This window comes from Mastomys coucha, unplaced genomic scaffold (genome assembly GCF_008632895.1).
Source record: "Mastomys coucha isolate ucsf_1 unplaced genomic scaffold, UCSF_Mcou_1 pScaffold12, whole genome shotgun sequence".
Classification (NCBI taxonomy): Eukaryota; Metazoa; Chordata; class Mammalia; order Rodentia; family Muridae; genus Mastomys; species Mastomys coucha.
The window spans coordinates 43,599,139-43,621,883 of record NW_022196894.1 but is presented as its reverse complement, the minus strand read 5'-3'; the positions used below and the strand labels follow the sequence as shown (position 1 = coordinate 43,621,883).

General features: G+C 40.0%; 1 protein-coding gene across 8 annotated transcripts in view; it reads left to right on the top strand.

Moving 5' to 3' along the window:
• Phldb2 (pleckstrin homology like domain family B member 2) overlaps nucleotides 1-22,745 on the top strand; it is a 96,586-nt gene that overhangs the window by 46,778 nt on the left and 27,063 nt on the right. For 6 of the 8 annotated variants that reach the window (XM_031364008.1, XM_031364012.1, XM_031364010.1 and 3 more), the window contains exons 6-9: nucleotides 9,703-9,831; nucleotides 16,964-17,119; nucleotides 18,077-18,187; nucleotides 21,666-21,755. In XM_031364008.1, coding sequence (XP_031219868.1) covers nucleotides 9,703-9,831; nucleotides 16,964-17,119; nucleotides 18,077-18,187; nucleotides 21,666-21,755 — 486 coding nt within the window. The remainder of the gene's footprint in view (nucleotides 1-9,702; nucleotides 9,832-16,963; nucleotides 17,120-18,076; nucleotides 18,188-21,665; nucleotides 21,756-22,745) is intronic. The other 2 variants (XM_031364011.1, XM_031364013.1) reach the window with 1 other exon arrangement.

Below are 22,745 nucleotides of genomic sequence, written 5' to 3'. Positions count from 1 at the left end.
TAAGGACTTCAGCAGTTCCCAGCCCACTCTGCTTTTTAGCCTTTTGTGGTGAGGCTCCTAAGTGGCATTTAATACATTGGAGAATCTTTCCCGTGACTTTTTTTTCTGCCTTCTCCAACTTTGCTCTCTGCTCCTCCTTTTCTGGTATTTCTTTCTCTTGCATTGTGTATGTGTTGGGGTGGGGTGGGGGGGAATGGGTTGTCTCTCTGTGTGCACATGTGTACAGGCTCATGTGGAGGCCAGAGATCAACCTCAGGTTGTTCTTCAGAGACCATCTGCCTTGCTTTTTAAAAATTATTCTCTATTCACACATTTTTTTTTGGCATGAAATCATACTTTAATTCTTTTCAAAGCCACACTTCTCCTTTTATAGTGCCTTGGGAGTCAATAGGTACTTTCCCTTCTTCATTGGCCTTCCAATGGTTGTTATTTTCTCTCTTTTTTTGATATTTTTTAATTGGATATTTTATGTATTTACATTTCAAATGTTATCCCCTTTCTTGGTTTCCCCTCCACAAACCCACTATCCCATTCCCCACACCCTCTTACTTCTATGAGGGTGCTTTCCCACTGGGGCATCGAGTCTTCACAGGACCAAGGGCCTCTCCTCCCATTGATGCCAGATGAGACCATCCTCTGCTACTTATGCAGCTGGAGCCAAGGGTCCCTCGATGTGTACTCTTTGGTTGGTGGTTTAGTCCCTGGGAGATCTGGGGGGGGGGTGGGTTGGTTGGTTTATATTATTGTTTTTCCTATGGGGTTACAAACCCCTTCAGCTCCTTCAGTCCTTTCCCTATCTCCTTCATTGGGGTCCCCATCAGAGAACAACTTAGAGGAGTTGATGCTTGCCTTCCATAGGGATCATAGGGATCAAAATCAAGTCACCAGGCCTGACAGCAAGTGTCCTTACCTACTGAACCCTCACCCTGGTTCCTACCTTGCTTTTTTTGAGATTGGGTCTCTCACTGGCCTGTAAGTCATCAATTCAGCTAAGTTGGCTGGCCAATGAGCTCCAGAGCTCACCTGTTCCTGCCTGCCCAATGTACCACCACACATGGATTTTTGAGATCCTTCTGTTTTACTGGCAAGCATTTTATTGACTGAGCTATTTCCTTGGCTGTCTTACTCTTACTCCTATCTCTCTGGTGTTTATCTATGATCTGAACTCAGTTCTTTTAGTATCCTGGTGTTTTTTTAAAAGCCATGGCTTCAAATGGCCTGGTATCCTGCTTACCCACATGCATACCTCTTGCCCATAACTCTTTTCTGAAGTCATGTAGCCTGTCTGACATCTCCCCACAGATATTTCATAGACATTTTAAGCTGAATATATCCATAATGGAACTATTGATTTCCTACTCCTTGTAGGCCACCTCTGCCTCTTCTCACCCCACCTTATCCTCCATTGTTCTGGATTGAAAAACGTTCAAGTCTACCCATCTGACTGCTCTAGCAGGAACCTGGATGCTGCTTTTAACACAGTTTTCCCCTATCACCTAATCTATGACACAGGGATTCTCTACATCTCCACTGACAACATTTTTTTTCTGAATTCAACAAAAACTTTTCCTGATACTTTTTGGCTTCTGCCTCCTCAGTCCACACTCTTCATGCCTTTGGTCAATTCACTTTACATCAGCCACCGTAATTCATTTTAAAAATAGAACCTAGGTCATAGAATTCTGTTAAACTTAACTCAAGTACGCTGGTATGGAATGAGGGGTACGTTATACACTTGAAAATGTTACTGTGAACCATCACCCTCCTCCCCACAACACACACCACTCTCCCCATGGCTTTCTCAGTGTTTGTTCTGAGATTCATCCTCTACCTCACGTCCTCCCAACATAGGCCATTCTCAGATGCCTCTTCCCCATCTCCCTTCCACACAGTCCACATCTTGTTCCTGTCTTCAAGGGCACAATTTTCTTATTAGTTTATCAGAAAAGCTTTCTCAAGTGTTTTCAAGTTGAGAGCATATCCCTCTATTGTTCTTTTAGACCCGTACTTTATTGTTTGAATCTTGAGGGGCTGTTAGATATTTGTTTCCCTCTCTGGCCAGTGAGATAGAGAGAGCACTGTTACCACCTTCTGTCCAGCCTGTAGTAGTTTCCAAAATACTACCCAGTGTGTTTTGGGAATGCTGTGCTTGGACTCCCCTGCCAACAGCCAGTTCGGGCTGGGCATGACCAAAAGAAACTGAGCCAAACACCTGCTAAAAAGCTGTGTGCAGCCAAGTGTCAGGACAGCTGGGATAGTCTGCTCAAGTGCACATGCCAGAGGCCTGGAATCACACTGCAGTTGAGCCAGAGTGTAAGACAGAAGGAGGAAATGGCCTTTGCCCTTTCGGATTAGGTTTCCCTCTCTACACACCTGTTACTTTGCTCAGATATAGAGAGGAGGATGGGAAAAGCCAAACCTGAAGAGATATCCCCAGTGGGCAAGTTCTGGTCCAGACGCTCCTAGCACATCCCGTAATTCTGGTCTACTTTCCATCTACTTGGGGGGAGGGGATTTATTTACTGTTTTTTCATTGTATGTGTGGGTTTTGCCTAGTCTGTGCACCATGTATGCAAGATCTCCAAGCAGTCCAGAAGAGGACATCAGATCCTCCTGGGATTGGAGTTGCAGATGGTTTGGAGCCACTATGTGGGTGCTGGGTATTGAACTCTGGTCCCCTGGAAGAGACACCAATGCTCTTAACTGCTAAGCCATCTCTTTAGCCACCTGCCCTGGTTTCTTGCAGGCAAGCAAGGCCTAGAAGCACAGGCAAAGTGTTTAATATCACAACGGAATTCAGATCTTGATATGGAAGTACTGACAGTGTTTCCTTGGTCTTTTGTTTTATTTACTTTACCTAACTTGAGGACTAGTATTTTATTTTACTTGTTTTAAATTGCACATATTATACATTGTAATTATATGATACCACATAAATTATCAACTATACATGTGCTTATACATATAAGATAAATACCTAGATAAGGTATTCTATTATATATTTACTGAGCATTTTTCTATTGGTTCTTGGTCTAGCCCTTCACTCCTTCTAAGGAACCATGGTCTGTTTATTGCCACATGGATTCTTGAGATAAAGGCCCCCTGACTGTTGCTATTCTGGGATAGTAACCATATCACAAATTCAGCCAAGATACATGTAGAAAAATGCTGAACTAATACAAGTTCCTGACTTCAATATGCACTCAGAGGAGAAGTTCACTTAGTGATACACTAAGAAGAAGACCATTCATTAATCAAGCAAAGAAAGGAGAGGGGAGTATTTACCTTGATGACACCGTGGGGAGGCTGCATGCGCCGCAGCCACCTTAGGCCCATAATCCCTGCTGGATTTGGAAAGGTTTGCATAAGGCTCTTACCTTCCCTCCATTCCCTCCCTACTTTAAAAGCAGAGCTTGATTTTGGGAGAAAGTGCACGCACGCACATCTGTTATATCTGCTTTTCTTCTGTCTTTGTCTATTTTTGACCACATTAAAAATAGCTTTTCAAACTCCTCTATTTTGAGGTTATCTGTGTTTCATCTGTATGTCTTAGCATGCAGGAAGTAAAACAGTCACTTGAACTGAAAAGAAAATGTGATATTGAAAGGAAAGGCCCCACTCCCTTACTTCTGGTAAAGATTTGCTTTTTTCCTTCCATTACCCAGATGGTAGTCATAAAACTCAGGCCATAATTTCCTTAGAAGGTGAATCTTTTTTTTTGTCTCTCTGTACCAATAACAGTGTGGCACTGTGGGCATCCTCGAATATACACACTGAGCTGTGCACTGAAACTGAAGCATAGGTCGCTGTCCCTACCATATACTCCTGAATGGAAGCTGAAATTCTTTGATGTCCTAGCTTTTCTACAATAAGCATATATTTCTGCAAGTGAGGTGGCTACATTTTATTCCTCATTATTATCTTACCAGAATACTACTTCCTCCCTTTCCTTCCTTCTTAGCTGGGGTTAAGGGCACCAGTCTGGCTCACCTTCCTCTCAGGCATTATAATTCCAGGGGTGAGCACATTTGCCAGGTCATGGTCAAGGTTAGGGTTAGGAGGAACTGGCCCTTTCCTGGGGCCTCTTTCTTATATTTCAAAGTCATCTCCCTGACCAAAGCAAGTGGAACTGGATCACGGGATTTAAGGATTAAACCAACTGGATTCCAGATGGGACTTATTTTTTGTTTATTCCTAGTGTTTCTTGATTGCAGCAGTCAGTCCTCTGTTCAGATTTACCTCACTTTTATACACAGAGTACCCGTTAACTGTGCAAATAAATGCCAGGTAAATAAATGCCAGAACCCCCATGGCTTCTGGACCACAAATCTAACCCTTGCTAAATCAGCTCCAAACTTGAGCCAGGGCTGTATGCATTAGCATGGCCTGAGTGTCTACTCTGTGCACTATATATGAGCTATATATGAGCTATATATGAGCTAGAGCATTTGAAAATTACGTAAGTGGGTCTTAATTCTTGATACCATTGTTTTTAAACTAGCAGAATTGGGAGTGCTAGCAAGTATAAGTTCAGGAAACTTGGTTATGCTTGAATTTCAGCTAAGAAGAGAACAAGTCTTTAAATCTATATAGCTCAGGCAAAAATGTGGATTGTGCTTATACAAAAATATGAGTTATTCATTTGAAGTCAAATGAAACTGGTTGTCCTTTGTTCTATTTGGCATCTTCTCAGGATGACCTGGAAGCACCTGGTTATTGAGAGTCGTAGGCTTACATATGGTAAAATGATCTTTGTCATTTACCTAACAATATTTTGGATATTGTATTAGCCAGGACTGTCTGGAGTCACAGAACTTACAGAATTTCTCTATATATTAATGGAATATATTGTAATGACTTAACAACCTGCAGTCCAACTAACTCAACAATGGGCACCTGTGAATAGGAAGTCCGAGAATCTAATAGTTGCTCCACAAGGCTAGTTGTTTCAGCTGTTCTTCTGTATAAACTGGAATCCTGAAGAAGTAAATTCCAACAGATATGCTGACAAGTAAGTGCAAGCAGGTGAAGAAGAGCGAATCTTCTTCCAATGTCCAATGTCCTTATGTAAGCCTCTAGCAGAAGGTGTGGGTCAGATTAAAGGTGCGTATCATTACCCCTAGATCTGGAACTAACTTTGTCCTGGGCTGACCTTGAACTCAGAGATCTGTTTGCCTCAGTCTCCTGGAATTCAAGGCATGTACTACCTTGCCAGAGCCTAAGCTTTTCATGGCTACTATGCCTCAAGATCTCCATGTTGAGATCCAAATCAGAAACCTGTGTGTTCCTGCTTCAAGATCTGGATCACAGGTGTGCCCTCCATTTCTGGATTGTAGTTCATTCCAGGTGTAAGTCAACTTGACAACCAAGAATAGCCATCACAGGTATACTATTAGACATTCACACAGAGTCAGCAAGTTACCTTTCAGTTTCTTCCTTTAAGAATACAACTGAGAAGAGAGAAAACTTACATAAGTCCTTTAACCAAAAGATCTAGAAAAGTAAGTACTTTTACAGGGATTGATCTTGAGTTATTTAAATGAATATTGGCTACTCTTGTATATGAATTGAAATTGTTTAGAGTAAACATAAAAACTCCTGGCCTTTGTATGATTTGAAAGCAGACATTGGCACCTGAGCTTGAACTCTCTCCTCCTCCCTGCATGTTATTGGGCTGTAGGGTCTGTCACAATTCATCCTTTGTTATGTTTCCTCAAAGCATTTCACTTGAATAATACATAATTTAAAAAAATCTACAGTTGGGAACTTACTTATATAGGCTTTTTATGCTGTGAAGTTAAGACAGAGTCAATGACTTTAGGAATTTTCTTTCTTTATGTGTGTGTCCCATGAGAGCATAGGTATACATGTGCCATGACACTCCTGTGGGGGTCAGAAGGCTGCCTTGGGTGTTTGTCCTTGTTTGAGGCAGTCTTTATTCACTGAGGAATACACCAGGCCAACTGGCTCTCCTGCTTCCCAGGCTGGCATCACAGATACATGCTGCCACATCAGGGTCACATGCCTGGACACTTAAACTCAAGGCCTCAAACTTGAGTCCTTTCCCCAGCCCTTGAGAACAATATTTGATTGGTTTTTGAATGCCTGTGTCGTGTCATTAAAAGATGAAATTGTAATTGCCACTGCCTCTTTTAGTCTCAGACGACTAAGCCCAGGTTCTTAACCTGACAACATGGACGAAAGCAGAAGGAGAGTTTTTAAAACGTTTCTTCATCTGTCTTCTATCTCTATAGTAGTGACCGAGACAAGGTTTGGAACTAGGATCAGTAAATCCTTGCTGTGTTATCCCATTGAGTAGACAGAGCAGCGAACCAACCCCTGGGCTGAAAGAATTTTTCAGTAAAAGGACAATGAGCAACCCTTCCTTTGTCAGTCTCCAGTGCTCTTTTAGTCTTTATTGAATGAATGAACAAATCACCTGCAAAAAATAAATAGAGCCAGCTGTCTGCATCCTTGGAGATCATATTCACAGATTCGGCTAATCAAGAGTCAGTGATATTTAAAACAACAACAAATGTCTGTCCTAAACACATGTAACAAATGCCATTATTTCCCTGCCCAGTTCCGTATAACAACTGTTCGAACATCATTTGCATTGTATTAAGTATAATAAGTAATCTAGAGGTGATTTAAGCCGTGCAGATAGATGGAGTGAGCTACATGCAAATGCTATGCCATTTTATATAACGTTTGAGCATGTGTGGACTTTGTTTACCTTGGTGGTCCCAGAAGCAATCTCTTGAAGTTACTGAGGGACAGTTGATCATGCCAACATTCGTACACTGATTTCTACTTATTTATCTATAACTAGCTTACCATTGATTTTATGAGTAGAGAACTTTCAGGAGATCTGTCTAAAATGTTCAAAACAGTCAGGACCTTGCAATAGGCATTGACCCAGCTGAATTTTGCCCATGCATCACCAGCAAACAAGGAAACCTAGAACAAAGAAATGTCCCTAAAGGAACAGTCAGCCTCTGAGGTCACATTATTCTGTTCTTGGATTTATGACCCTTCTTTTGTAAACTGGGCTTTTGCTGGAGAGTACTTTATCTTTATATAACTTTATTTTTAAACAGAGCAAAGTTTGTTACATTTTAAAGTCATTTAACTCTTAAAAATAGGTTTAAATCTTAAGAGAAACAAATCTTTTTGAAAACATTATATTCATTTCTATTTTGGTGTTTGGAAAAATGCCCCTATAGTCTTTAAAATAGGAGCCTTTACTTTCTTAAGCCCGGGAGAGGGAAGGACACTCCATTTTAATAATTTACATGTGAAAAAGCAAGAATCCTGGAACTCTGGAATGCTTTTTTTTCCTTCCTTGTGGAAGGTGATGCCTTCGCTCTTAGTAGTTTCCTGCTCTATCAATAGAACAGAGGAATATTAGTTTCTTTCTGGCTCTGAGTTGTCCCAGGGCTTCCAGGGAGTGATGTCAATCACCTCTGTGATCTGGCTGAGCCCACCTGCCGCTAATCCTCCAGTGCATCCTTCCCCTCTTGCTTCCTTTGCCCTGGCATTGGGCCCCAGCGAGCCTTTGCTCTGAGACCTAAGTCGTGGTCAAGAGCATTCCTGGTACACACTGTGAAGCCACAAAAGGGTCTAATGGTGCCTGCTTGCATAATTCTTTTAACCTCGCCCTTGTATGGAATTGTGAAACGCTTCCAGCATCTCAGACAGAAGGCACTGTGTAAACATGAGGTATTTTTTTTCAAGTTGTTTATTTGTGTTTATTATTAACAATTTAAAATGATGAATACATAGAGCAATGATTTGGTAATGTCTTCTAGTCTGAGACCGGTGTTGTAGGGCAGTGGCTTTCCATATTAATAACTTTCCATTGTAGGTCTTGCATAGTCGTTTTTATTTTTATAATTTTCTGTCTAGAACTAGAGATGCTGTTAAGTCTGATGACCCAGTATTTAGAACTAGAACTCTGTTTTGAATACACTTATTTTGCTATGTCTTTGATATATAGGAAATAACTTTTTTTTAGTCAGAAATTAGCAAGTGTGTGTATTGCTGTTTATATTAAGAGACTTATGTAGGTTCTAAATCGAGTAACTAAACCTAGCAGACTTGGTGCATTCTGCTCTCTGTGAACAGTTTCTCTGTTAACTGTGTGCTGGCTCTGTAGTTATGCAGTGGGTAAATGAACAGTGGAAGGTTAGGAGAATTGTACATTGTTAATGCTGTTGTAGAATTAATTATTCTAGATTGGTAAATGGGGCAGGCTTCTCAACTTTATGACTACTGGGTTCAATTATTTTGAGGAAAATAAAATACATTTGTAAAATACCTTTGAAATTTAAAATCACCTAAAAAGTGGAGACTTATCTCACCCTAGATGGGTGCTAATGTCATATAGTTTTAGATGTGAACAATAATATTTCTTTCAAGAAGCTAGGTATGTATTTATGTAGGAAATCATGGCTGTATAAAAATATGACAGAAAAGACAATTTTACAGGACCGTTTGAAATCTTCATCTTCTTGAAACTATCTTTTGTGACAGAAAAAGCATGCATCAGTCAATTAACTTACTGATGGGGTCAAATCTCAGTGGATTTGAAGTCATTTAACTTACTGATGGGGTCAAATCTCAGTGGATTTGTTTACACTGAAAGTTAAATGTGGAAGAATCTTGCCTAAACTCTCCTTCAAATAGTGTTAAATTCAAGAGGGCCGTGCCACCACTGCATGTAAAGTATTTACCACTTATATCAGAGTCACTTCCCTCTTTTTTCTGCTGGATTTGGGAGTCTCTCCTTAATTCACAAGGTTAGTCCCTTCCTCCTTCCTTCCTTCCTTCCTCCCTCCCTCCCTCCCTCCATTCCTCCCTCCTTCCCTCCTTCCTCCCCTCCCCTCCTCCTTTTCTTTCTTTCTTTCTTTCTTTCTTTCTTTCTTTCTTTCTTTCTTTCTTTCTTTCTTTCTTTCTTTCTTTCTTTCCTGCCCTATCTTTTCCAGGAAGAGATGTCATTGTAAAGAGGCTTGTGTCTGCAGGGTCAATGTCTAAGCATTGTTTCCAAACTACCTGATTCTACTCTGTTGAAGCTTGAATCAGCCTGGCAATCATTTCTTCTCTCCGTCTCTGTATCTGAGTTAGAGCTTATCTCTGGATTTTTTTCATTTCATCTCTGAGCTTTCCCTATTGTTAGAACCATTTCAGAGGGAGGAAAAGGTGGCCAGGAACAAGCCTAGAGCAACTCTGACTGGAGAGCAGAAATTTCTTGAAGCAATCTAGCAAATGCTCTAGCAGTTTGGGTCATGAGGGTACTTAAAGGTAAATCAACAGCTCCCCTGCTTTATCCAGTTTTCTGACAAAGGACTCTTGGCCCAGATAGCATATGATGTAGCCAGCATCTCTTCTGTTCCTTGCAGACCATGGACCAGCGCTGCTTATTCTTTGCATCCCCTCACCCTGACCCCCATTCTGTATGTGGTAGCAGGAAGGAGGGAAGAAATAATGGCAGGTGTCAGTACCTGGTGAAGGAGGCTGTCTGAAGAAGGCAGGATCTTCCATTCTGTTCTTACCTCTTTGCCCTAACCACTAACAAGCTCTGTTTGTTCATTCCTAGTGAATGCTTATGCCTGTTTGTTACCACCAGGGATGCTCGCTAGCACCTGCCTGGGGTGTGAAAGTTAATGCCCATCCTTCTCTTTTCTGATTTCTGAACTTCAGGAGAAGGTAAAGCTTGATGCTGAAAGGGAAAAGCTAGAGAGGCTTCAGGAGCTGTACTCCGAGCAGAAGACCCAGCTGGACAATTGTCCTGAGTCCATGAGGGAGCAGTTACAGCAACAACTCAAGAGGGTCAGTAGCAAACAGGAATGTACCGCTGGTTTGGTTTGTTTGTTTGTTTGTTTGTTTTTCTTTGCTATTAAGTTCTGCTTACCTGTTACTTACTACTTAACAGAGCATACATTTGCCCAAGATCTAGTTTTTAGATCCTTAAAAACATAAATATGCATGCTAACAATATATATGGTTCTCTGTTAATTGGTTGAAAAATCCCTTGTTAGGGCTGTCTCTAGTTTATACTACAGAAATGTTTCTGGAACCACCAAGATTGTAGCATTTAAGTTCAACTGACGTCTTCCGCTACTATATCGTGAGTATTGTTTGTCCTTGAATGTCTTTCCTCTTAGCTTGATTTTATGCTCTTGTTTAAAAATTACCCTATTCTGTTCGTACCCCCAGGCCTCAACTATTGACTCTTTTCTTCCTACTGTTTAGAGACATTGAACTTTTTAGCATGATGGCAACAATAAAACACCAAATCAAAGATGTGGAATATTACAGATGCCATCTAGATCGTCTCATCCAGATATCTTAATTTTTAAGAGGATCGTGGAGCATGGACCTGCTAGTTCAGTGTTACCAGCTCATTCTCCTATTCTTTAATGCTGGCAAGGTCTAACAGAGCCATGCTGGTTACTTTCTAAAAAGAGCCTTTGTAAGTGGATAACTTCACAAACGCTGGCAGAGCCACGTATTATTTAATAGTATCTTGAGAACTGGATCATCTCTGAACCAGCAGTCCAAATCCACAATGGCCCCTGAGAAGTAAACATTGACAGCCCTGCACCTCTCAAGGAATCACAGGAATAGTGATTAGGCTTAAGTGAGTAATGATTTATGATTTCACAGGAGTAGACAAGAAGGCGTCTTTCATTCAAGCTTGGCTTGTACTTTGTAAGAATGAGCAAGCAGAAATTCAGTTATGATAGCACTCTTGAAAAAATTTCTGTGACCTTTATTACAAAATTATTTACTATCTCTGGAAACGTTGCTAGGCAATGAGAAATTGCAGTTAAACACCATTTGATGTGTTTCAGAGGTTGAAAGAACCTTAAGAGACTAGGCATAGCGCCATATGCCTGGTACTCTAGAGGCCAGCCTGGTCTTGCTAGTGAGTTCTACCCAACCAGAGTTGCATGGCAAGACCTTGTCTCAAATAAACAAATATTAAAAAGTATCAGTGCAAACAAGTTAAGCTACAGTGTACTCAGCATCACTTATTTCTTACAATATTATTTAAAGAATGTCTTTTGCAAGCTATCTTTTCCCTTCACTTATTTTATTCTGTAAGGCCACTGCCATGAAAAGAAAACTACCTGTCCCTTTATCTCACACTTCTCTGGAAACTTGGTGATAAAAATAATCTCAAAGAGACTAATATTTGTGGAATTATTTTAGTTTTTAATTATATTTTATGCCAGCTTATACAAGAGATGGGAATGCTGTACTTTATATTCTTTTTATGCTGTTTTTATTTATTGATAATAATTTAGCACTATGTTCATGATTTTTGTCTAAGTCTTTAGCATGCTTATACATTTTATTCTTCTTTTTCCTCTAGTTGTTCATGAACCTATGTTCTTCATAAGCCTTTTTTCTAGATTCTATTAAAAATGCGAGGTTGTTAATATCACTAGTTACTGTTTACATAGTCTGATTGTTTTGGATGACTCATAAATTTATATATGTGTAAAAAAATCTCAAAGGAAGAAAGGAAACAATGCTAACAGTGGCTCCATCAAATATGAACACACTCCTTCCTCACCCTCTCCAGAGGAAAAATTCTGATCATACGCCCTTTCATTAGCTTGTGCTCACTCACCTCCTAGTAAGAGATCTCATGATCCCATTCCCTTGGCGTCCGTGTAGGTCTTCACCAGTTTCTTGACTCAACCTCTTACCTCACAGGAATTTCGTTCATATTCAGAACTTCTTGTGTTGTTACAACACATCTCCCTTCAGACTGCAAGAGCTTCCCAAAGGCATAAAACTAGTCATAGTCTAGTTTCTTACAAGTAGTTCCACTAGGTGGCATGCCACATGAGATAAAAAGGAAATGGATAGGAGGAGCATCATCTTAGGCCGTGAGCTCATTCGAAAGCTAGAGCTGAATTGTGTTGGTCTAGCAACTTGTGCATATGGGACACCTAAATCACTGCTTCAGAGACAAAGGAAAGAAGCTGAGTTTAGTACTGGCTGGTGTTTAGTTCTGAAAGACTTGCCAGTCCTGGACAGCTCTCAGGGAAGAAGACAAAAACTGGGATTATGAGTGCCTTTTATTTGCCAGGATAGTTTCTGCTGTTAATGTGGGTGAGGCAGACAACTGTCTGGGGCAGTATTCTGATGCTGTTTGTTGTAACTGTTGCTCATAGGTGGCTTTTCAACCTATGGGTCCTGACCCCTTGGGAGTCACACATCAGATATTCATATTATGATTCAGAACAGTAGCAACATTGCAGTTATGAAGGATCTCCCAAAATAGTTTTATAGTTGGGGCTCACCACAACATGAAGAACTGTATAAAGGAGTTGCAGCACTAGGAAGGTTGAGAACTTCTACTCTAGATTGTTGGTTTGGGTTTTCTGGCTTTAAAAATATTCTATCCTCGACACCTATAACTGGGAGTCTCCTGATCCATCAATGGCTCTAAAATCCACTTTTTCCCATAGTCTAGGAAAAGATCTTCAGCTCATGTGGACCTCAGTGCCTTCCTATGTAACTGGGAAAGTCTGCACACTTACCTCTGTGTATTGCAAAAGCTTGAGGAGTGTTTGCCTCTGCACATGCTATGGAGAGAGGTTTATACACCCCGGACTCCATCTCAGTTTGCCTCCAGAGCTGGGCTTTACCCATCATGAACTTGTTCCTACAACCATGCCCAGCCATACCACATCTGTTTTCCTCTTTCTTTCCCACTACTGGGCAAGGAAAACCTAAATATCTGCCTTATAAACTCAAAAAATTATTCCACAAAACAAAAACAAAAACCAAAAACGAAATGGCCCAACTCTATCTTTTTTAAGTGTGACTTTTTGAAAAAATTATTTATGATTATTATTTTTATTCATTCACTTTACATCCTGCTCACTGCCCCCCTCCCAGTCACCCCTTCCCACAATCCTTATTCCCATCTCCCTCCTCTTCTCCTCTGAGCAGGTGGGGGCCCTTTTAGGTATCCCAATTCTACTCACATTTTACAAAACTGGAATGTCATATTCAGTTTTGTCATACCTGCAGCCATTGAACTGTCTGTGATTATGATGCTTCACACTGTAAAAGTGTGCAAATCTTACGGGTGAAATTTTTGTTACAATAGTATGTATACTTTTAAAATTGTCCATGTAAATCTACATGAAAATTATCAGATAATACACTTAAAAAAGAGATAAGAGCTTCTATGTTTCTTTTATCTCCAAAATAATTTATAAATAAAACACAAATCAGGAAAAAAGAAAGAAAGAAAGAAAGAAAGAAAGAAAGAAAGAAAGAAAGAAAGAAAGTAAGTAAGTAAAGAAAAAACATGGAATGGCACAGAAGTTTTCTAGCTGCATCCGTGTGTTCCAGTTGCCCTTTCACCTGCCAGCCAATAGAGGGACATGGTCCTGTGATGTCAGTGAGTGAAGTTTTGTTCCATTCTTCATTCAGCTGCCCATGGACTTGACTGAGAGCTGCCTGTGTCTGTTCTTCTGTCTCAGTTAGACTACACCTGTCTCAAACTCCCTTTCACAAATCTCATTATCTAAAGTTTTGAAGGCTTTATTTCTTTCCTCATAGCTTTCGTTCAGCGTTGATATGAGCACGTGAGGATGGTTTAGGTTTAGGTTCCTGAAGAGATGGCCTCTCTCACGGCATCTGAGTATTGAGTCTAGCTGCACTGTCGGCTTTTCTACCATATATGCTATTATTTTCATTCAGTGGTTTAAATAATTGCTGCAAACCAATGGGTGACTTTGTTGCTGTCTCTCAGTGTGCTTTGTAGTAACCACGTGTGGAGCAAGCAGCTAGCTAGCATTGTGTACATTGTGGGCCATATGCACACTTTAATGGTGATTCACAAGCCAACATGGAGACTTTAACTTTTTTATTTTAATTATCTTTAACCTCAAATTAAGCTTAATTGGAAGATCTTGAGAACTTAATTATATGTACCTGTATGAATAAATATATCATCTAGTACATTATTTCAAGAAGACATTTTGTTTAAGATACATTTTAATTCTCTCTTAATTCCTGTAAGTACGGAATTCCTTTAGAAATCTCTGATAAGCTGAAAATATTATCTGAAGTTTACATCAAGATACTGAGATACCCTAGATAAACTAATGAGTGCGTATATGTATTCACAATATCTTAAAACATCTTCATAGTTTACTTTTTAAAATTTGGCCTAGAGAAACTCTCTGTCTCTCTCTGTCTCTCTCTGTCTCTGTCTGTCTCTCTCTAACACACACACACACACATACACACACACACACACACACACCTACATCCTCCCAAGACAGAGTCTTACAACTCAAGATCCTTCTGCCTCAGCTTCCCAAGTGCTACTACACCCCAATGTGAATATTTTGCAAATTGCACTTTCCTTGTGCTATGCTTCCATAATCCCGCGTGTATCAGCAAAATAACCTTATTGGTGTCATTTTATCTCTAATTCATGGCAACTAATTGGTTTCCTGTGAATCCTCTCTAGAATATTTTTATTGTAGAGATAGATTCCAATTGAAAAAAAAAATCATACTTTATCTATGAGTAAAACCCAAAAGGAGAAATTATGTAGTGACATAGAGCTTATTTTAAACTCTCTTCACTGACTGAATTGAACAACAGCAAAAGGAATGCCCTAAATATCTTGGCACTGCAGAGCCACAGCATCCAACTGACTTTTCCTTTTAGCAAAGTATTATTTATAAGGTATAATATATAAATATTCTACATAGGCCACATTTGGAATACTGGTCATGGCTCCAAAAGTACAGGAATATTTTTAATGAACTCAAGAATAATTTACATATATCGGGCAGTGGTGGTGTATGCCTTTAATCCCAGCACTTGGGAGGCAAAGGTAGGTGGATTTCTGAGTTCAAGGCCAGCCTGATCTATAGAGTGAATTCCAGGACATCCAGGGCTATACAGACAAACCCTGTCTTGTAAAAACAAAGCAAAACAAAACAAAACAAAAAAAGAATAATTTGCATAATGTGTCCCAACCCACGCACAAAGACAATGTATGAATCTATTCCTGTTTTCAAGAACTTTCAGAATTTAAAGACACCTATTTATTTTCATCATTTTTGACCTTCCTTAACTGTCTTCAAGGTTATTCTTGGGGTAATGATACCTAACTTTTTGAATAGCTGTCTTAATTAGGGTTACTATCGCTATGATGAAATACCATGACCAAAGCAACATGAAGAGGAAAGGGTTTATTTGGTTTACATATCACAAGTCAAAAGTCCACTGAGGGAAACCAAGGCAGAAACTCAAAAGGGCAGGAGCCTAGAAGCAGGAGCTGATGAAGAGGTCTTGGAGGCATACTGCTTGCTTATAGAACCCAGATCCACCCTCCCAGGGTGTCCCCTACTCCCTTGATAACATACCCTAAGGGTCTGCCTACAGCCTAATCTTAGGGAAGCATTTTCTCAATTGAGGTTTCCTCTTCTCAGATGACTCTAGCTTGGTAATGTTGACATAAACCTAAACTGTACACTCTCCCTGTTCCTGGTGAGAGATTTAGCTCTACTCTGTCAATGAAGAGATGTGTAAAGAATTGTAATGGATCCATAAAGGCTCAGTTGAAAGAATCTTGCTCTCCAGGTGCCTTTCTAAAAAGATGTATTTTTAAAAAATAGTTATGCGCATGTCCATATCTGAGTGTGGGTGTATGCATGTGTGCACAGGGGCACTAAGGTGCCCAAACCTGTTAGGAGCGTTAGATCTCCCCTAAGTTGGAATTACCGGCAGTTACTAGCTGCCCAATATGGGTGCTGGGAACCAAACTCAGGACCACTGGAAGAGCAATATGAGCTCTTAACTTCTGAGCCATCTCTTCAGCCCTTCAAATGCTTTTTTTTTTTTTAAGGGAGTTTTGTCTTCACAGAAAATTTGAGGAGAACAATCAGAAGCTTCCCACATGTTATCTGCTTCACGCAAGCATATGCTTTGTTATTAATTTTCCTTACCAGACTACCACATTGGTTACAGTTGCTGAGCCTAGAGTAATGTCCTCAACAGAGTTCATGCTCAGGTGTTGGTTTCTTGAGCGTGTATCCCTTTTCTACACTATATAGTCAATAATTCAATGTAATAACTATAATAAAAATTTATTGCATGGCTGATCAACATTTTATATATGTGATGCTCAAATTCATAGAAATATATATATGTATATTTGTCTCCTGTGTGTACACTAGAAAACAGTTGAAGGAATTGAGGTAGGTACAGTAGCACATACCTGTGATCCCAACACTGTGGAGGTTGAGGCAGGAGGATGGTGAGCTACAGGTGAACTGGAGCTATACAAAGAGACCCTATCCAAGAGAATGGGAAAAGAGGGAGAGAGGGAGAGGGAAGGAGAGAAAGAGGAGAGACAGAGGGGGTACAAAACAAGGAAAGAAAAAAAGAAGAAATAAGAAACACAAAGTTGAAAATAAAAATAAGCACCAAACACTAAACATAAAGAAAGTTTCCTGTTTCCTCTTTATACCCCAGGGGATTGTATTACTGCACTTGGGGTGCATGTAGCCCCCTAAAAGACCTCTGGTGTGCTTTAGGACTAATATGTGAGCTATTTTCACCTGTTATTATTTTATATTATATTCCATATGAGAAATATGGGAAACAATAATTTCCTTAAGAGACTATTTGGTCTGTAAATCATATTTAGGTGTCTTCTATGGGAATATTTTTATACTTCACTGTCTATTTGAAGCCACCTACTGGCTTGAAAGGGAACATTTTTGCATACACAGAAAAACCCCAAACTGACCTTTCCCTTCTCACAGCCATGGCTGGGCTTACTGTCATCCTCTCATTCTAGCCCCCACAGTGCTGAACCAGGCATCTGTACGGGCATGAGTAATTTTACACTGAAAAGACTGCAGCTTCTCTAGTGTGCTTCCTTTTCATTCTGTCTCCTTCACAGGATGCCGACCTGTTGGATGTTGAGAGCAAACACTTTGAAGACCTGGAATTCCAGCAGCTTGAGCACGAGAGCCGTCTGGATGAAGAAAAGGAGAACTTGACTCAACAGCTCCTGCGGGAGGTGGCAGAATATCAGCGGAACATCGTGGCTAGGAAGGTAATTTGTCGGGTGATGCTTGATGTGAGAGATGGAAAGTTACTATTAACCATGGGGCATGGTTCCTCACTGATATAGTCATTCATATAGCTGTGGGCTCTGTCTGTCTCTGGATCTGAATATCCTTTTGTGTAAGTCACATCTGGCCCGCACCAAGTGACAAAGGGTACACTGCACTATATAAACTGAGGCATTGTACAGTTGCTCTAATAATGTAATGCTATAGAGGTATTTATGGCTAATATACACCCCATTATTGTACTCACAAAAAAAAAAAACAAAACCCATAGACAATCAGCTGTTTGTTTCAAATCGCTCCCTCTGTCAGTTGAAGTAACTAGATTTAGAATAACTCTACGAACAAAATCTACTTAGGTATTTTTCTTTCTGTTGATTGGTAATTCTCAATGCTGAGAGTCTGTTACCACTAGCAACAGACCAGTAGGAAATCACTGTTTACTACAGACTCCACCTATCCCCAAACACCTGGATGCCCAGCCCAGAATTTAACATTTATTCCATAATTTATAATCATACTCTATAACATGGTACTGATTTGGTGAAACTGAGGGATAAAATTGATAGAAAAAAGGACAGAGAAAGTGACTTCTGGCTTCATGAAGAAATTCTATTTTTTTTCCTACTGGAATGCTAAAAAACCAACACATACTCAAAAAACAAAATCAATGGATGCTCTAAAACAAGATTTCCTGTTGACTTCTGAATCTTTCAGAATAATTTTTCAAATCATGTGAACGGCACTGGCTGTAAGTCAAGAAGAACTGAGCTTGGTCAGTCAAAAGTCAATGGTTCTTATCCCTAGGTGACCATTGGTAGTCCTCTGCTAACTAAAATGTGGGCAGGTGATCCAGGTTCTAAAGACCTAGCTCTTCCTTGGCCAGGACGAACTTTTGATTGTCTAATGTGCATCGTTCGATGACTACTTTTGTCTCCCAGGAAAAAATTTCTGCATTGAAGAAGCAAGCCAGTCACATCGTTCAGCAGGCTCAGAGGGAACAAGATCACTTTGTGAAAGAGAAGAACAATCTAATAATGATGCTCCAAAGAGTGAGTACTTCCTGTTCAATAGCACCTTCCAGCTGGGGGGAAGGCTGCCCCTTTCAGTGCAATGCCTTTATACTCTGAGAACGCCATTTGTAGCCACTTTTTTTAATGTAATATTGCACACTGGTATCAGTACTCTGTGATGGTGAGCTACAACCCAGACACTAAGGTTTTCTTAATACCCTTTCAACACCCACAATATGAACTATGGCAAATATGTACTTTCTCTTTTTCTTTTTTCTTTATTTACATTAATTTATTTTCTTTATTTACATTTCAAATATTATCCCCTTTCCAGGTCTCCCCTCCAGAAACCCCTACCCCATTCCCCCTCCCCTGCCTCTATGAGGGTACTCCCCCACCCACCCACCCACGCCTGCCTTCCCACCTTTGCATTCCACTACACTGGGGCATCAAACCCCCTCAGGCCCAAGGGCTGCTTCTACCACTTATATCCAACAAGGCCATCCTCTCCCACATATGCAGCCAGAGCTATGAGTCCCTTCATGTGTACTCTTTGGTTGGTGGTCCAGTCCCTAGGAGCTCCGGAGGGGTCTGGGTGGTTGACACTGTTGCTCCCCCCATGGGGCTGCAAACCTCCTCAGCTCCCTCAGTCCCTTCTCTAATTCCTCCATTGGGGACCCCGTGCTCAGTCCAATTGTACTTTTTCTTAATTCCTTAAAAAAAAAAAATCCACACTTTTCTTCAAGTAGTTAAAAATACTCTAACAATTTGTGATAGATGTAAGACGGACTGTTTTTTATACTGCTGTTGAATACTTTGGTTCAAGTACTCAACTGTTTACAACTCCACATGCTTGTGTGTGGGTTCTTCCTCAGAAACATCATGTTGAAATTTGTTTGACTTAACCGAATCTGGAGGTACTCCATGTGGCTTGATTAGAAGAGCTCCAGCATCCTCCAGTGGGCCTATGTTCTTATCTATTCCAATGACACTACTCATTAAAATGGTTCCTAGGCCAAAGACTGTGAAAACAAATTGTAGCCCCAGTTTGGATACAGCTCCTGATAAGATTTTAGGGGTAAAACAGCAGACACCAAAGCCAATATGCCACTACCTGAGAAGGTATTAAGGTAGTAGAAATTTATGATGGACTTGCAGCAGGGAGCAAGAGCAGAATAGAGTCCAGAGTGCCACCAACAAAAAGTGTGCATTCTCTTCTCAGCTACTTTTGCTTAGGATAAAGTGGGTACATCCTTTCTGTAAAGTTATTAGACCACCTGAGGGCCTCTGCAGACTACACAGAAATCCCAGCAGATCTTGTTCCTTCAGATCCCAGAAACCCCTGAATGGAAATGTAGTCCCCCTCACCCGGCCTGTTCTGTGGGACAGACTCTGTTGCCAGGACTCCCTCTATCTATTTTTTTGTATTGTACACAATATTCGGAAACACAACTTACATAGCACACAAACATATAGTTTTAAGCAGTTGTTGAAAATTTAAGGGGAAAACAAAACCAAAAATGTCTAAGTGATAGATTTTTTACACATAAGCCAAGGAGTTCACAGAAAATGTTTCTGCATTAAAAATAGATAAAATTCAATTTGATTATAAAAATTGTGGTTCATATATGGTAAGAGTTTTTTTCCCCCCATAACAAATCTAGAGATGCCTTTTAATCTCAAACAACATTTCAACAGTTAGTTTTGTAGATATAGGAGACAAGTTCAGGCTAAAATTTAAAGCCAATTCTCCTTTATCATGGATTCCATATTTGTGGGTTGTCCTTCATGCTAAAATGGACTTGAAGCACTTTCACAGACATACCTAACAGTGAACACTTAGAATTGGCTCATCCTGCACATTGCCAGTTGAACTTGACCAACATCTTGCAGTGTCATTTCAGCCCTCAGGCTCAGCAAGTGTTTGGTCACCGTTCAGTGATGTGCTGTCACGTAGCTTCTCTTTGTGCATACTGTCAGTGACTTCACTATTTAAAAGGCTCCAAAATGATGCTAAAGTGTTGTCAAACACCCCTAAGTGCAGGAGGCTCTGGTGTATCCCATAACTTTTGTTTTTAGACACTGGTGATAATGTTGTTGGTTGTCAAGCAAATGTGAATGAAACACAAATGTGTGTCACATAAGCTATTTCAAACAGTGCCACACACAAAACTGGGATGTGATTGGAGAAACTGGATGGAGATGTTCTGAGCAAACATAGTGGTGTACTTGGAAGCCTAAAGCAGGAGAGTTGAGAATTCAAGGTCAGCCTGGAACACATATTGAGTTTCAGCCAGTCCTACACACACTGCCATATACTGCCTCAAAAATAACCGATAAAGAGGACAATGAAATGGCTGAGCTGGTGCAGAAACACACACAAACATGGAAACATACATAAACATGTGAGTGCATGCAAAATAATAACAAGAAGAAGAAGAAGAAGAAGAAGAAGAAGAAGAAGAAGAAGAAGAAGAAGAAGAAGAAGAAGAAGAAGAAGAAGCAGAAGAAGAAGAGGAAGAGGAAGAAGAAAAAGGGAAGGAATGTAGAAAGGAAGGAAGGAAGGAGGGAAGGAAGGAAGGAAGAAAGAAAGAAAGGAAGAAAGAAAGGAGACAGAGGAGAAATTGAGATTAGTATGAAAGCAACAGTGTGACTCCGCTTCACATCACCTAAGATATTTATAGTCATTATTATAAAAAATGAAAAATTCAAATGCTGGTGAAAGAATGGACCAACTAAAGCAGACATGCCTTGATGGTCTAAGTGTGAAATTTGTAGCACCTTCAAAGAACTCCCATGAAGTTTATCTTATAGCTTTAAATGTGTACCTACCTTGGACCTAGAGCTCCTAATAGATATACAGGAGAAGTGAAACTGTCTTTATGACAGATATTTACAAAGATATGTATAAAACTGCCTGAAGTAGCCTTTACACAATAAATCCCCATCATTCCCCTCAAATACAAGCTATAAAACCATTAAGAGAAACATGAATTAACAAAATATCATGTGTAAATTTTAACACTCCTCAGCATGATATAGGGGTTCACTCTAAGCTCTAGCATTGTGGAGTAAAGCCAAGCCGAGATGGTGCATATTGAATGCCTCCATGTATATCATATTGGAGAAAAAGGAAAACTTAGTTCAAGGCCAAGAAACTCAGAGCAGTGCTTGACCATTGGGCTCACATTCTAAGTGCTGCAATTACTGGTCTGTGCCACCATGCCTGGATCCTGTTGCCATTCTCGGCTTCATTTAGAACGTCCTGTTCTTTTCTTAAAACTGCTGTCACTTTGTAAAATTCATCTTGAAGAAAAGATTATCTCACTAGATATGTTTGAAAATTGCTCATGCGTAGGTGAGCCATCTGTAATGACAAGCTTTTACTGAGTATGAGTAAAGGAAGTAGAATGGGCGTGTCTGGGATTTTGATGTTTGACTCTAATGCAAGGTCAGCATACTTCTTGATTGCTTACCAAGTTGAATTCAAGCTTAAAAAGTTTTTATATTTCTTAAGGAAAAAGAGAATCTTTGTAATTTGGAAAAGAAGTACTCCAGCCTCACTGGTGGGAAAGGGTTTCCTATTAACCCTAATACTCTGAAAGAGGTAAGCCATGATTTTATATGTCCGCTCATGTCAACTTGGAAATCAAATATCCCTCGGTTTTGTGCTCCAAGTCAACTAATAAAAACCTTAGCTTGAATGACTTGCAAAAACTCGGAATGCTTGATAAGTCCTTGCTATTTCTTATTTGTGCATCTAGGAATCCAGGGGTTATCGTTGTACCATGGATATAGTACACATCCATGTTTGTGTGGGTCAAGACACATCTATATGCCTTGACAGTGACATTGTGACATTGAGTCTTACATTCTTTTCTTCCCTTTATATGTGTTTTGTGTATGTGTACATGTACCTGCACATGCTTATTTATGTATGATCAGGTATATAAAATAAAATGTTCATCACAATAATAGGAGTGACCAAGTGTATATCTCAGAAGCATTTTAAAACTATTTCTATAACAGCTTTCTTAGATCATATCATTTCATAGTTTCCACTATTGGGAATACATAACCGGCAAGGTCAATGAGGTGAGTGTGGTTATGAATGATGCTTAAAGGCATAAACTAAGATCATTGAGGTGTAAAGTAGGCCTTGTGAGCTGTGTAAATGAAACACAGCTTGTATATGCATTCTGGGAAGCCACTGAATGGTTTTAAGTAGAGAGCTAACATTGTTTGATATCCATTTGTTAAAGATCTCTGTGGTCCATTCAGCAAACACTGGGTCACAGGAAATATGAGGAGGTGCATGGACATTGGTTGGAAATGACCACAGTAGTGCAGGCTAGGGCTGGGATTAGGAGCTAAGATTCCAGCAATGGCATTGAAATGGAAAGTTGATTGAAATTACATGTATTTTGCCAATAGAATTGAAAGCTCTTATTTATACATTGGATTTTACAGTGTAGTGAAACATAGTGACTAATAACTCAGGGTTATCAATAAGAAAGTAGATTCTAATAACATAGAGGGTAGATATCTACCCAGCTCTTGTGCTGTTTGTGGCCTATTGTAAATATAAAGGTTGTGT